At 49.9% G+C, this 14,224-nt stretch overlaps 1 protein-coding gene across 8 annotated transcripts in view; it reads left to right on the top strand.

Moving 5' to 3' along the window:
- XYLB (xylulokinase) overlaps positions 1–14,224 on the top strand; it is a 65,378-nt gene that overhangs the window by 24,241 nt on the left and 26,913 nt on the right. For 4 of the 8 annotated variants that reach the window (XR_012381032.1, XM_073901920.1, XM_073901921.1 and 1 more), the window contains exons 10-15: positions 1,217–1,298; positions 4,325–4,365; positions 4,943–5,058; positions 5,839–5,954; positions 6,582–6,655; positions 8,124–8,220. Coding sequence is in view for 4 of the 8 variants with exons in the window: in XM_073901920.1 (XP_073758021.1) it covers positions 1,217–1,298; positions 4,325–4,365; positions 4,943–5,058; positions 5,839–5,954; positions 6,582–6,655; positions 8,124–8,220 (526 nt within the window). In the remaining 4 variants the exon portion in view is untranslated. The remainder of the gene's footprint in view (positions 1–1,216; positions 1,299–4,324; positions 4,366–4,942; positions 5,059–5,838; positions 5,955–6,581; positions 6,656–8,123; positions 8,221–14,224) is intronic. The other 4 variants (XR_012381034.1, XR_012381035.1, XR_012381036.1 and 1 more) reach the window with 1 other exon arrangement.

The following is a 14,224-nucleotide window of genomic DNA, read 5'->3' as shown; positions in this document are numbered from 1 at the left end:
CACCCCACGGGGCACCCCTCACTGGTGGGGGCCTGTGGAGAGCTGCTCCCTGTCCCGTCCCCAGGTGGACAGCCCCCAGATCCTTCACACAGCTCCTCGGACATTGCCCACAGCGAGGACCAGCTTGACAGTTTAACCTTTGGGTGGACTCTCCCTCCTCCCCAGTTCCCCTCTTGTTTCCTGGGATCGCTTCCCCAAATAAGCCACCTGCACACAAACCCTGACTCAGCCTCTGTTTCTTGAGGCAACCTGGGCCAAGACATTTCTCTCCCAGGAGATGGCTTATTTTGATGTAAATCTGAAATTGTCCTGGAAGGAGCAGAAGTTTCTTTCCAGACACCTGGACAGCCCATCATTTGTTTTAACCTTTTGGAACTGAGATAAAGTCAGGGAAAGGGGAAAAACAGTGTTTTTCCTTTATAGCTATGCTCTCTAAAGACTATGGGTCTGTTCGGAGGGGTCCCTGCTGTCTGGTCCCACAGCTGCCCTGGGAGGAGCCCTGGGGGCCATGCTTCCCCAGGGGTGTTCCCTCCTCCACACTGCCATTTCTGGTTTATTTTCTTTAGAATGTTGACCTGTGCACTTACGTGTTTGGTTAATCAGATTACTGGGCCGACAGAGCAAGGGTATGGGGGGCATTATCTTCTTCCATGAATTTGCTTCCTGTGTGTCCTCTTGTTATCTATTTTTTAAAAATGTTTTAATTAATTTTGTTTATTTATTTGAGAGAGCATGAGAGAGAGATCATAAGCAGGGGGGAGGGGTAGAGGGAGAAGCAGACCCCCCCGCTGAGCAGGGAGCCCGATGCGGGGCTCGATCCCAAGACCCTGGGATCATGACCTGAGCCGGAGGCAGATGCTTAACCGACTGAGCCACCCAGGCACCCTCCCCCTTGTTATTTATTTCCCACTAATGCTATCCCAGAATTTGGAGATTGCAAAACAAGTACAAGTTGGGGATTGGTTTGTTCTAGCTGCCTCTCAAAATCCAGTGGTGTTCAAGGCAGTGGGTTGACCTAATTTTGTGTTCCAAGCCTGTGCTGGGCTCCTCTGGCTTTTTGTGAACGGGAGGGACATCCCTGGTTTAGGACAGGGACTGATGTGAGTGCAGGCCCAGTGACCTGGAGCTTGTAACACTCTCGTGACCTGAGGCTTGGAGGGCTGTGCAGAGTAGGTCAGATTTGCCTCAGTAGGGCATGCTTGCTTTTCCTCCTCAGGGAGCCATTTCTTCCTACTACATCCAGCGCTACGGATTTCCTCCAGGATGCAAAGTGGTGGCCTTCACTGGGGACAACCCTGGTGAGTACCTTGGAGGATTTCACTCTCCAAGTAGCCTGACTTGGTCCATGCTGGACATTTGAGAATGCCAGTCCAGCCTCTGGAAACCCTTCTGTGGCAGGCCCCTTCCTCCCTGGCCTCCTGCCACGCTGCTGGCCTGAAATCTGATGCCTTGTACCTGCCCTGCCTTGGCTCTGACTCTGCCTTCTGGAGCCGCTAAGGGCTGCCCCCCCCCCACCCCGGTGAGAATGATCAGCGGTTAAGGCAGGTGGTCATGCCCACCCCTCCCTAACTGACTTTTCTGTTCCAAGCTAAACATCTCGGTTCCCCCAGCCCTTCCTCTAGGACATGGTTTTGGGTCTCCTTGCCGTCATTTGATCTATGGGTATGAATTATTCCTCATCCAAACACCTTGTCCCTCCCCCAGCCACTCCGGGAAGTATCATCAGGTCTGTGAAGAAAGGCCAGGTGGCCACGTTGTGCCATCAGACTGCGGACCCTCAGCCCCACCCCTGAGGCGCTTTTCCTAAAGAGCCACCAAATTAGGGTTGCCAGGTAAATGCAAATACAGATAGATACAGGACACCCAGTGTGCCTTGAATTTCATAGGGATGATGAATAATTAGTATGATAAGTGCATCCCATGCAGTATTTGAATTTCACATAACAAACGATTTTTTAGTGTAAGTATGGGCCAAAGTATATCTCTCTGAAATTCAAATTTAACCGCGCGTCCTCCATTTTTTCTGGCAACTCTACTCCAAATCAGCATCCTCAGTTCCTGCTCTGAGGAGGTGTCAAGAACGTGGCAGAGGACCTGGGCTGCTGCCCGGGTGGGGCCAGGGTCTGCTGTCCTAGGGAGGCTGACTTCCTTCTTAGAGCCTCTCCTGCTTCTCTCTATGGTCAGGGAGCGTGGCTCTCTATTTCTTCTATTTTGCTGTCCTTTGAAACACATTTCTTTTTAGTTGTTTTCTGCCTTCAGCGCTCCTCCTGATTTCAACACCCACCAGCCTCTCTGTACTTTCCTTCTGTTGGCTGTGTAGACGAGCAGGACGGGGACATCCAAAATAAATAGAGAGAGACGCATATGTCTAGGAGTAGAGTTGTATATCTCGAAATAGCGTGGGTGGTCCTTGTTAAAATTAATCCTTAATAGCAATAGGGACATTATCAGTATTATTATTAGATTATCGGGAAAAACACTGAAGTCGCTACTATGATTACAGCCATCACTGAGAATAATGCTAACGCTCATGGTGTTCCTCGGTCCGCTTCCGGCCTGTCTGCTCTGGAGCTGAGGGCACAGTGAGCACGTCCCCACACCTGTGACCGCATCAATGTCCTGGCTGTGACCCCTCCCTCCTGGGACAGGCTTGGTTCTGGCATCTGGAGGGAACTCCAGGAGCCAGACAAGGGCCTTTCCTATCCCTGGGCAATTTCTGGAGACGGGCACACGGAACCCTGTTGGCAAAGCACAGAACCAATCAAAGCAAGTTTTGGGGAAGGGATCCCAGTGTTCCTGGTCCGAAGGTGGGGAGGAGGCAGGGGCTGGTGGACAGTGGCCGGATTTCCACAGTGGCAAGGCATGAAGCCCCAAGCTCTGTCCCCTGGGTTGAGAGGCGGCTCCAGCCTGCAGTGTGTGGGTTCTGGTGCCCCTCCCAGGGGACACGCAGGCCCCAGTTCCCACCCGCCCTAAAAGCGGGGAGGTCCAGCCTCCCTCAGAGAAGAACGGTTGGTGTAGGAGCACCAACTTAGGAAAGTTTGACACTTTCAGAATGAAAATAACTTCACTGAGTCTTATTAGGCAATGTATCTTGTACCTCCTCTATCAACTAGAGGAATGTCAGGGGGAAGAATGGGCCTTTTGAACCACTAAAGTGAGCTTCTGGGCATGTTTGAGCAGGAATGACAAAGAAGCAGCTTTCCAGTCCTTCCTCTTGGACCTTGGTTTCCGGCTGAATGTTGGTGATAACAGGCAGGTAGCCCTCAGTTGGTCCCTCCCTAAGTCTGACCTTGAGTTAAGTCATGCATTAATTGCTCCTTCATTAAAACAACAACAACAACAACCAAGCCGACTAACCAAGGCTCACGCTCTTTTTCTTACTCACAAGGGATACATCTTCACTGCAGAAAAAAAAAATTGTTAAATACTGACAAACCAAAGGAAGGATCTCTTAACCCAGAGATAACCACAGTTAAAATTTTGATGGCTATCCTTCCACCTTGCTTTCTGTGCTCATAAGTACACATATTTTGTTTTAACTAACGCAGGCAATATTTTTGTGCAGCATCACGTTAACGGTTGCCTAGGGCCAGTTGCTCCACATTTCTTTCCCTAGCCCTTACGGTGGAGGTCAGTGGGGCTTCCAGTGCTCGGACAATGCGAACGGTATTGACGCGCACACCCTGTCCTCTCCCTCATCCCTAAAGGCTAGGTTCTCCGAGGTAGGGTTCCTGGATCCAAGGCTCTGACACATACAGCAGTCATGGTGGAGGACTACCTTACCTGTCCCTTCCACGTTTCTCTTTTCACTCGCCCAGTCAGTCACTCAACATTTAGTGAGCACCCCGCCCAGGTCCATGTCAGACCTTCTTTCAGTTCCAGAGTGCATCAGTGAGCCAGGCCGATGCAGATTGCTGTTCTGGGCCTCATGTCTCAGGGGGACAGACACTGCCCTTTACATTCTGCTCCCTTTACACTCCTGCCTCACCTCTGTCTTTCTCTGCCGTGTGTATTCTGGTGTCTTGACTTGGCCCCCTTGTTTCTCTGCACTCTGGGCAGCACCTGATGGTGGGGAGTTTGGACCCTTTTGGAAGAGGCTTCCCAGCTCAGATCGGAGGCCCTGACCTCAGGGACTCTACCCTTTGAACCACTGGGACCTCCCCTTGGGCCATCCTGAGCCCTCAACTCACCCTGTTCCTGCCTCTACTAGCATGTGGCTTGGGGTGGGAGGTTCGGGGCTGGCTCCCATCTGGGGGTGACTTGTGGTTTGCTTTGTGGCTCTGTGTGACCTGCAGCTAATCAGAGGCTCCCCTCCTCTTCTCAGCGTCGCTGGCAGGCATGAGGCTGGAGGAGGGTGACATTGCGGTAAGGTGACTTCTCACATCCACAGGCACAGCCGGCTCTTTGTGCCCTGGGGGACGAGGGCCCCAGCAGCATCTTTCCTGCTTCTTAGAGGGTCTGCCAGTCCCAAAAGGCAGCTGAGGGAGGGGATAGGAAGACCCAGGCCCCAGGACCTGCTCTTAGAAGGTTATGGCCTTTGCCAGGTAGGCAGGTCCCCTTGACAATGGCCGGTCTTGGTGGGTACAGTGGTGGAAGGGTGAGACATTGGGCCGGAGGACTGTGAGCTCCCCGGGTGAATAAAGAAAACATAACCTGTGCCCTTCTGGGTCTAGTGGGAAGGTCATTTGGGAACCAGTTGTCACCCAAACCATTAGTTAGATGCAATTGTGGTAAATTCTAGAAAATTGGCCCCCAGTTTCCATGAGATCCTAAATCTGGTTGCTGACTTTGGACCCATCTAGTGTGGGAGGGTTGGAAGAAGAGATTTCTCTGTGGAAGTGGCATTTAATCTGAGGTCTGCAGCCTGAAGAGTGAAGTGAAGGCGGTCAGGGCTGGCGGAGCTGGGCAGAGAGGCACCTCATCTCTGCCCATTTCTTCCCAGGTCAGCCTGGGCACCAGCGACACCCTATTTCTCTGGCTCCAGGAGCCCATGCCCGCCCTGGAAGGGCACGTCTTCTGCAACCCGGTTGATGTCCAGCACTACATGGCGCTCCTGTGGTAGGCTTGGTGGGCAGTGGGCAGGTCTGACACCATGTGGAGCCCGCAGGCTCTTCTGCTCAGCAGGCTCTGTGGCCTCTGAGACCCTGGGACTCATTGGGTTTTTTTCTGACAGCAGAGCTGGGTGGGGAGGAACCCCGACCTGGAGTCCTCCCCAAACCCAGATTCCAATCCCATCCTCAACACCTATATCCTGTGTGGCCCGGGGCAGACCCCATAGCACATGTGAGCCACACTTTGCTCATAAAATGCGAAGAATAAAAGGTTTACTTCATAGTGTTGTCAGGACATGCCTAGCACGTGGTAGACCTTCAATAAATAGTAGGAAGGACATCCTGCCCCCTGACAGTTGTCATGGAGGAGGTGTGCTCTGCACCCTGATGACAGGCCTTTGGAAACCCGCCAGAGGCTATTCAGGGAAGTTTCTGAGCCTCTAGGCCCCAGGAACCATTGGAGGATATGTAGGTCTAGTATATTTAGCCAGCTCTGATCCATCATCCAGGTGGTATAACATGTAGAAGCCACAGCTCCCCGTCTCTCCCTGGGGTGCCTTTGTGGCAACCTCTGTAAACAGAGCCCAAGACAAGCCTTCCCCAGTGATTCCTGGGGACCTTCGCTGGGCCTGATACCTGAGGGAGAACCTCAGATCTCCCAAGCCACTGCCTGGGGGTTGTGGTCCAGCCTGACCTGCAGCCCTTCGACCTGGGACTCTTCACCAAAACACATGGGTCCAGTCAGCAAGCAGTGGGTCCCCCCTCGGGGTTGTGTGCACTTCTGCAGCTTTAAAAACGGCTCCCTCATGAGAGAGAAGATCCGTGATGAATCCGCTTCCTGTTCCTGGAGTGATTTCTCCGAGGCGCTGCGGTCCACGGAGATGGGCAACGGCGGGAATCTGGGTAGGCTGTTTGGTGATGCCCAGGCCTGTGAAGGGCAGTAGCTGCTGACAGGAGGGCCCCAGGGGAAGGGGGAGAGGGGGAGAGGAGGGCCATGGAGCGAGCCAGGGGGAGCCCTAGCTGTCTGTCCTTCTGTTCCGTGGGCCTTCCAAACTAGTGTGAGGCCCAATGATCTGGGTGAGGTAGGGCCGTTCTCCATGCTTTGAGTGGAGGGCTCTGTCCCCCTCAGAGCCCCTGGTGACAGCCTCGGGGAGGGCAGCCACGGCTCCTGCTCTACCCTGGTGTGCGCATGTATATAGCTTTCAGCCCCAGATGCAGGTTTCTCTTCGGAAGAGGGCCCAGCATTGGGCCAGGCCTTCTGAGCAGGGAGGGGATGTGCTGCCCTTGATCAAACCTGCCCTGGTATTTCAGGGCTGGTGGGGCAGCTGCCTCTGGTCTGGGCTATCGGGTAAGGGTAGGCGGAACTGTCTCTAGGAGCATCTAGCCCAGGCCCTTCCAGTTCCTGTCTTTCCTGACTCTTCTGGGGGACAGAGATATGGGGTCATTTTACCCTATTCTGTCTAAGTCTTTGTGAGGCTTATCTTTTGTTTTTGATTACCGACAGTGACTCTCTTCCTGGTCTGGTTTCAGGTTTTTATTTTGACGTAATGGAGATTACCCCTGAAATTATTGGGCGCCATCGGTTTAGTGCAGAAAACCGACAGGTATGTGTGGTATTGGTATTGGAGAGAAATTGGCTCCATTTTCGAGTATTGAATTTAACAACTGCCTCCCAAGTTCTGCTACTTGAGGGCCTTCATTCATTTACTCCGCTCTTGCTCGCACAAACGTTTTGATGTGCCGGCGTGTATTTTAGTGCTAGGGAATCCGCAGAATCTAAGACAGACGCGATTCTCTCTCACAAAGAGGAGTGCAGAATACCTTGGGGCTTTCCCCTGAGCTGACCCGTGTCCACACTGACTGCCACTGAAAGCCATAGAGCCTGTTCCCTTGGCAAGCTTAATCCTGCACCCCCAAGGACTCACACTGTCCCCAGATCGGGTATTTCTTCCTGATTGAAAGCCTCTGGGACAGGAAGCACTAACATTTATTGCATGCTGTTTGGCTCCAAGCACCGTGCTGGTGGTTCCCTGCGTCCCCCATTGAATGCTTAGAGCATCCTGAGGTCCAGAGATGCTAAATCATGTGCCCAAGTCACCAGGGCCTGGGTGGTGCAGGGGGCCCTCCACACCCAGTCCTCCCTGGTACTGAAGCACTGTTTCCTCTCCCCTCCACCGTGCACGTGGGATTAAGTCCCTCTGTCTAGTAACTGTTACAGTTACAGTTGCCATTAGATTTGTGGCTGATGAAGTCATGACATATTGGGTTGTAAGTGGAAAGTTTTATATAAACTATGGGGGGGGGGGTCGCTCACCTGAGTCTTCTGATGAAGGGTCTGTTTGGTTTCTGTTGTTCATACAGAGAAGGTATGCCTGTTCCCCTTTGCACAAACCCGTTGGGGTGTGTCACGGAGAAGGTAGGGTCTGTCACTGGTCTCAGGGGCTAAGGCATGGGCGAAGCTGGGGTTGACGCCTATCAGCATTAGCCTGATGGACACTCCTCAGCTGTGGGTTCTCACTTAGTATCACACACCTAGACCAGGCTCTGTTGTCTCATTTGATCATTATACCCACCCTGAAACAGGTACCACTATGACCTCGGTTTTGTTAAGGAAGAAAATGAAAATCCCAGCAAGATTTACTTAACTTATTTGAGGTCACAGTGCTGAACCCTTGGTGGCCTGAGACTGAGTTCTCTGATGCTCTGTGTCCCCGAAGTGAGCATGCCTGAGGCTGGGGTCATGTATGTGTGAGCAATGTGTTCGTGTGAGCGTGCGTGGTAGGTGCTTAGTGGGTCAAGAGCCCCAGCTGTGTATGAGCTGCTCTGGAGGCCTGAGTCATGAGTTCTGAATCTGGGCTGTTGTTTAAAAAGACAACACACACGCACACGCCCGCACACTCACACGCATGCATGCACGTGCACACATGCACACGCACGCACACTCACATGCATGCACGCACACGTACACACATGCACATGCACACACATGCATGCACTCACACACATGCACGCACACATACAATGAAGGGACACCAAGGAGTTTTCACTGTGCCTGCTTTCTCCTGGGGACAGGTCTCAGCATTCCCTAGGGCTGTGGAGATCCGGGCACTGATCGAAGGGCAGTTCATGGCCAAGAGGATCCATGCTGAGGGCTTGGGCTACCGAGTCAGTAAGTGAGCTGCTGGTGAGCTGTCTTCTGGGGCGGGGACCCTCACACCCTGAGGTGCTTGAGACGCTTCCCAGCCTTCAGGCCAGGCCTCGCATGGCACTGTCTGTTAAGGCCTCATTCCCAGGGCAGGAGGGAGATGGAGCCCGGCCACGGGTAGCTGGGGAGGTGAGTCAGCAGGCCCGTGCGGGCAGGCAGGGACTAGGAGGTAGCTTGTTCCTGCTTCTCTGCTCTGTCCCCAGTAGCCTGATCTCCTGGCAAGTAGCTGTAGCACTTAGAGACCTTTCTGTAACCCGGGCCTCCAACGTGCAAATGCAGTGTCCCAAGCTCCAGACCCTGAGGACATGGGCAGTGCCGGTGGGAAAGGTCTAGGCTGGGGCCATCTGCCTGTGGGGCACAGTCTGAGCACTTCGGCTTGGATGGGGAAGAGTGGGGATGCGGAACCACTGTCCGATCTGAGAGGTCTGGAATGGAAAGGCAGGGCAGGGCACGTGGGGGGGGGGACCCCTGCGGGGAGAAAGGGATTTCTAAGAACTTGAGCTATGGAACGGGCAGCTTTAGGAGGGCAGTGAGTTCCCCTTACTGCTGGCCCTGGAATGGTCTGGGGCAGGGGCTTCTGCCAGGAGGGTGGAGTCCAGGTCTCTAAGAGGTATTTGTCCCCCTGGGCAGCAGCTGTTATCACTAGAGAGGGTAGAAAACGCCTGAAGCCTCTTTGCTTGAGCGCCTCCTCATGACACTTTTATGGACAGTCTGAGCTCTGTGTAGTATGTTTTCTGTCTTTGAACCAACCAACTGCAAGCATACTCTAGAAATCAGCATTAGGTAAGCCTTCCGAGAAGTTGCACACACACACCTCCCCAGCAGTCTCGCCTCTCTGTGCATGCATAACGGAAATGTGTACACATGGTCTCTAAAGACGTACAGGAGAGCATTCATCATGGCACGGTGCTTACTAGCCCTGCGCTGGAACCCAGCGCCCATGGGTAGTAGACAGGAGACATGCATTCTGGGGTATTCATGCAATGTGGTGCTACACCGAAATGAAAATAAACCAGCCTCCACCACGGGCAACAAAATGGATGAATCTCACAGATGTCACTCAGAGCAAAAGAAGCCAGACACAAAAGTGTGTGCGGCAAGATTCTGTGTACATCAAGTTTAAAACCAGACTGTCACTGGAAGCCAGGGCAGCGAACAGCTACCTTTCAGAGGAAGAGGGCCTCTCGGGTGCTGGTGGTGTTCTCTTTCCTGAGTTACATGGGTGTCTTGAGTTTGTGAAAATTTGTCAGGCTGTCAGCTTATGAGGTGTTACCTACGTTTTTCAGGGTGTACATGTGTTCACCGCAAATTTTAAAACAAATAAAATGATCATGATAAACATTTCCATTTCTCTCCATTCCATCACTCAAAGTGTAGAAAGAAATTCCCCAGGGGTGCCTGGGTGGCTCAGTCAGTTAAGTGTCTGCCTTCGGCTCAGGTCATGATCCCAGAGTCCTGGGATGGAGTCCTGTGTCGGGCTCCCTGCTCAGCGGGGAGTCTGCTTCTCCCTCTCCCTTTTCCCCTCCCCCTGCACGTGCTCTCTCTCCCACTCTCTCTCATATAAATAAATAAAGTCTTGAAAAAAAAGAAAGACATTCCCCCAGAGGTCTCCAAAGATTTCAGAATCCCCTGAAAAGTGAGATCGGTGAGCAGGGCAGGGATGGTGCTGACATCGGCACCCAGTGCCCAGCATGAAGGGTTCTCTGGCCAGCAGAAGGCAGCACTTTGCGGGGGGCTGGCCCCAACAGTGTGCAGGAAGAGGCAGTGGGAACAGAGAAGTCTTCCTGGGCACTGGAGGGGTGATGGAATCATGCCATCATTCCCAGCCTTTAAAGCAGTTTTGTGCAAACCCGCATAAAGTTACTTATCCTCTTAGCAGACTTAAAGGCAGTATCAAACCTGTCTTGCTAGGTCTGCTGGGTTCATAAGATTACATAAATGAACACGCTTGGAGCCAAGAAGGGCTGCACAAACGTGAGGCATCATTCTCCCAGCTGCCGTGTGGACTGACCTGCGTTCTTAGGTGACTTGCTTCTCTAACTTGGCATTATGTTCATGAATTCACCGGTGTGAATTAGCGTAGCTACCAGTTGTCAGCTCTCACGGTGCTGTGGGGTTCCATCGTGATTATACCGTGATCCGTTTACCATTGTTCTGTGACGTACATTTGCACGTGTTACCAGCCGTGCTGCTATGAACAGTCTTGTGGCTGATTTTTCCTTGCTTCCTCTCTTCTGTGTAACAGGTATTGGTAGTAAACTGACAACCTGAGTGTATGGATTATGTTTCTGGAACTTGTCGTGTTTGGCTCGCATAATGTTTACTTTGTTAATCAAATACCTTTAGGCTGGGCCTGCTCACTCAGGCGCCACGTCAGCACAGGTGCTGCCATTCACTAGCCCAGTCCACATTTATTTATTTATTTATTTATTTGACAGAGAGAGAGAGCACAATCAGGGGGAGCTACAGGCAGAGGAAGAAGCAGACTTCCCACCGAGCAGGGAGCCTGACACGGGGCTCGATCCCAGGACCCTGGGATCATGACCTGAGCCGAAGGCAGCCGCTTAACTGACTGAGCCAACCAGGCGCCCCCTCTTCTCTCTTCTTTACCTCCCATTTTCCATTTCCAGGATGTTACTGTTCAGTGTGCATTACACATCAATAATTATTTAAATTATACACTTGGTGGCTTTCCTTGATTACCACTATTTATTATATCACACATCTAAGTGGTTTTGTATTTGGCTTTCATCTTTGCTTCAGGACATCCTTGACTAATTCTTTCATGTAGAGGTGGGGGTAAGGGGAATGGTCTCTGACTGTATGAAAATAGTTTAATTTTGCCTTCACACTTAAATGCTACTTTTATAATATGTGGAATTCTGAATTCAAAGATCATATTATTTTAGAACTTTGAAAATAATGTTCTGTTGTCTTCTGACTTTTAGCGTTGCCAGTGAGAAGCCCATTTGAATGGTATTTTTTTCCTCTACAGAATCTTCTAGAATCTTCTTTCTTAGGATTTTGGAAATTTCTCAACTAAAGTCTGGGTATAGGCCTTATGCCTTCATATTGTGCCGAGCACCCACTGGCCCCTTTTGCCTGAATATATCTGACTGTTTCTACCTTGGGAAAATTTATTACATCATTTCTCCGATGATTCATTTCCCTTCATTTTCTCTGTTCTTTTTACTAGAATTCATATTGGGCCGGTGGTTTCCGACAGAGGCGATTTTGCCCCCCTGAGGATTTTTGATGATATCTGGAAACATTTTTGGTGTCACAAACGGGGAGTGCTCCTGGCATCTCACCGGCAGAGGCCCGGAATACCACTGCACATTCTGCAGTGTGCGCAACAAGCCCCCACAGCCAATGATTATCTAGCCCAAATGTCAGCTTTGCCAAGCTTGAGAAACCCTGTCTTATGCAGACCAGATGTTGGCTCTCTGGCCCCAATTGCACTTTGCTTTATTTTGTTGTAGAACTTGTCACTCTCAGGGGCCCCTGCCTGGCTCAGTCGGAAGAGCATACGACTCTTCATCTTGAGGTTGTGAGTTCGAGCCCCACGTTGGGTGTAGAGATGACATAAATAAGTAAATAGAATTTTAAAAAATGAACTTGTCACTATCATGCTCTATTTTTAAATTTATGTTTTTGGTCTGTCCTCCTTCAACTAGAATATGAGCTCTCTGGGAGGAAGAATCTCATCTGCCTGTTAAACTATCTATTCCCACTTCTTAAGCCACTACCAGGTGGCAACTGGCCTCTCCCTAATAAGTATCTGTAGACTGAATAACTCTAAAATGATAAATGAATTCTGTGTCTTCTGACTTTGTTCTTTCTCTTTCCTTATCACTTTAAATCATAGGGAATTTCCTGGATTGTATCTTTCAGGTTATTACATTAGATATGGCCGTGTTTAGTCTACTGTTTAGTTTTTCCACCTAAATATGTTGGTAATCATTTATCTTTTTTTTTTTTTGAGAACTTATTTATTTGAGAGAGAAAGAGAGAGTGAACACAAGTGGGGGGGGCGGGCAGAGGCAGAGGGAGAAGCAGACTCCCTGCTGAGCAGAGAGCCCGACGTGGGGCTCGATCCCAGGACCCTGAGATCATGACCTGAGCTGAAGGCAGACACTTCACCGACTGAGCCACCCAGGAGCCCCTCATATATCGTTTTTTTAATTTTTAGAACTCTTTCTTGTTTCCCAGTTCTTCTTTGTAATGGTTTATTCTTTTTTATGGACTTATAGCCGTTCAAATACACCAGAGGATAAAATATTGGAATTTTTTCAAATTTGTCCCTTTGTTCCCTGGGTTCTTTTCCTTCTGAGGTAGTCTGTTCACATTGATCTTTCTATTTCACACCATTAATTTTTCTCAGTTGTCTTGGCTGCAGGTTCGTAGTACTGAATGAGTAACTGGTTCTCAGTGGAGACAGCAAGCAAGGTCCCTCCTCCCAGGGCCCCCCACCCTCGCCCCACTTGCCCCTTCCAGGCTGGGGAAGTAGATGGGGTGACAACAGGCAGATTTAAGCTGAAACTTGTGAGCACTGTACAAGCACTGTACACTGTTAAAGCTGGAGTCCTCCCTACGAAGGCTCTCCACATGCCAAAATCAACAGGTTTTTATTCTGGTTGGAAGATGAATGCAGCTTATTTCTCTGATGGGTGCATGTCCGTCCCTTTCCACGTCTGCCCAGGCAGCTCAGTGGTACTGCAAGTTCTGATTCCCCTCAAGCCCCCAGGCACCCTCCCCAGGTAGCTGCTCTTTAGCTTGAGGTCAGACGCCGCTGCTGCTCAATGGAAGTGGGTAGAGACAGACGGGGTCAGACTCTGGAGTTTTTGAAATCATCAGTCTACTGTCAGTGCATGAGCGTTCCCGCATCCCCACCAACACTTAGCATTAAGCACCTTTGACTCCTTTGCTAATCTGAGGGATGGATGTAAACTAGTATCGCAGTGTTACTTTCATTTGCATTTTTTTCATTAATAATGACTTTGAACAGCTCTTTGTAACTTTGGTTTTTTTTACCCCGTGAATTGGCGGTTTGTATCTTTTACCATTTCCCCCATATTGGATTTCCCATCTTTTTCTTAACATTTTGCAGGAGTTTATCAGATACCTCGAATATTACTAGATCCTTGTCAGCTTCTGTGTCACAAGCGTCTTCTATCATTTGTCTGTTAACCTTATTTATAGTGTTGGCAACTGAACAGAATTTTGATTAAATTAAACCTGCCAATATTTCGTTTTAAATTTTATGCTCTTGAGATATTGTTGAAGAGGTTTTCCCCTCTTTCAGTGCCACAGAAATGTTTTTTGTTTTGTTTTTTTTACGTTTTGTACTGTTCGTATAACTTCCACATTTAGGACTCTGATCCTTCTGGAGTTCACTTTTGTGAATGGTATAAATCGGGATCCAGTTTAATTTTTTTTCCACATGGTGACCCAGTTCTTTTTTCCTCCATTACTTGTAGTGCCTTCTTTATCATTTATCAAGTTTTTATATATATGTGGGTCTCTCTCCCCATCCCCTTTTCCACTCCATTGGTTTATTGGTCTGTTTTGGGGACAAACTATTATTATGGCTTTGTAGTATGTATTAGTTGGCCAGGTCTGCATAACAAAGTACCACATACTGGATGCATCAAACAACAGATATTAATTTTCTCACAATTCTGGAGGCTAAAAGTCTGAGATCAAGGTGTCAGCATGGTTGTTTTTTCCCGAGGCCTCTCCCCTTGACTGTGTTTTCACATGGTTTTCCTTCTGTGTGTCCTAATAGACTGTTCTTATAAGGACAACAGCCATATTGGATTAGAGCCACCCTAATGGCCTCATTTCAGTTAACTACCTTTTTAAACATGTATCTGTCTTTATCTCCAAATACAGTCACATTCTGAGGTACTAGGAGTTAGAACTTCAACATACAAATTTTGAGGGGACACAGTTCAGCCCAAAACAC

Source organism: Callorhinus ursinus, unplaced genomic scaffold (genome assembly GCF_003265705.2).
Source record: "Callorhinus ursinus isolate GAN/ISIS: 27379988/994484 unplaced genomic scaffold, GSC_fseal_2.0 scaffold1, whole genome shotgun sequence".
Taxonomy (NCBI): domain Eukaryota; kingdom Metazoa; phylum Chordata; class Mammalia; order Carnivora; family Otariidae; genus Callorhinus; species Callorhinus ursinus.
Note: the sequence above shows the minus strand (reverse complement) of the source record. Positions and strands in the feature narration are given on the sequence as shown.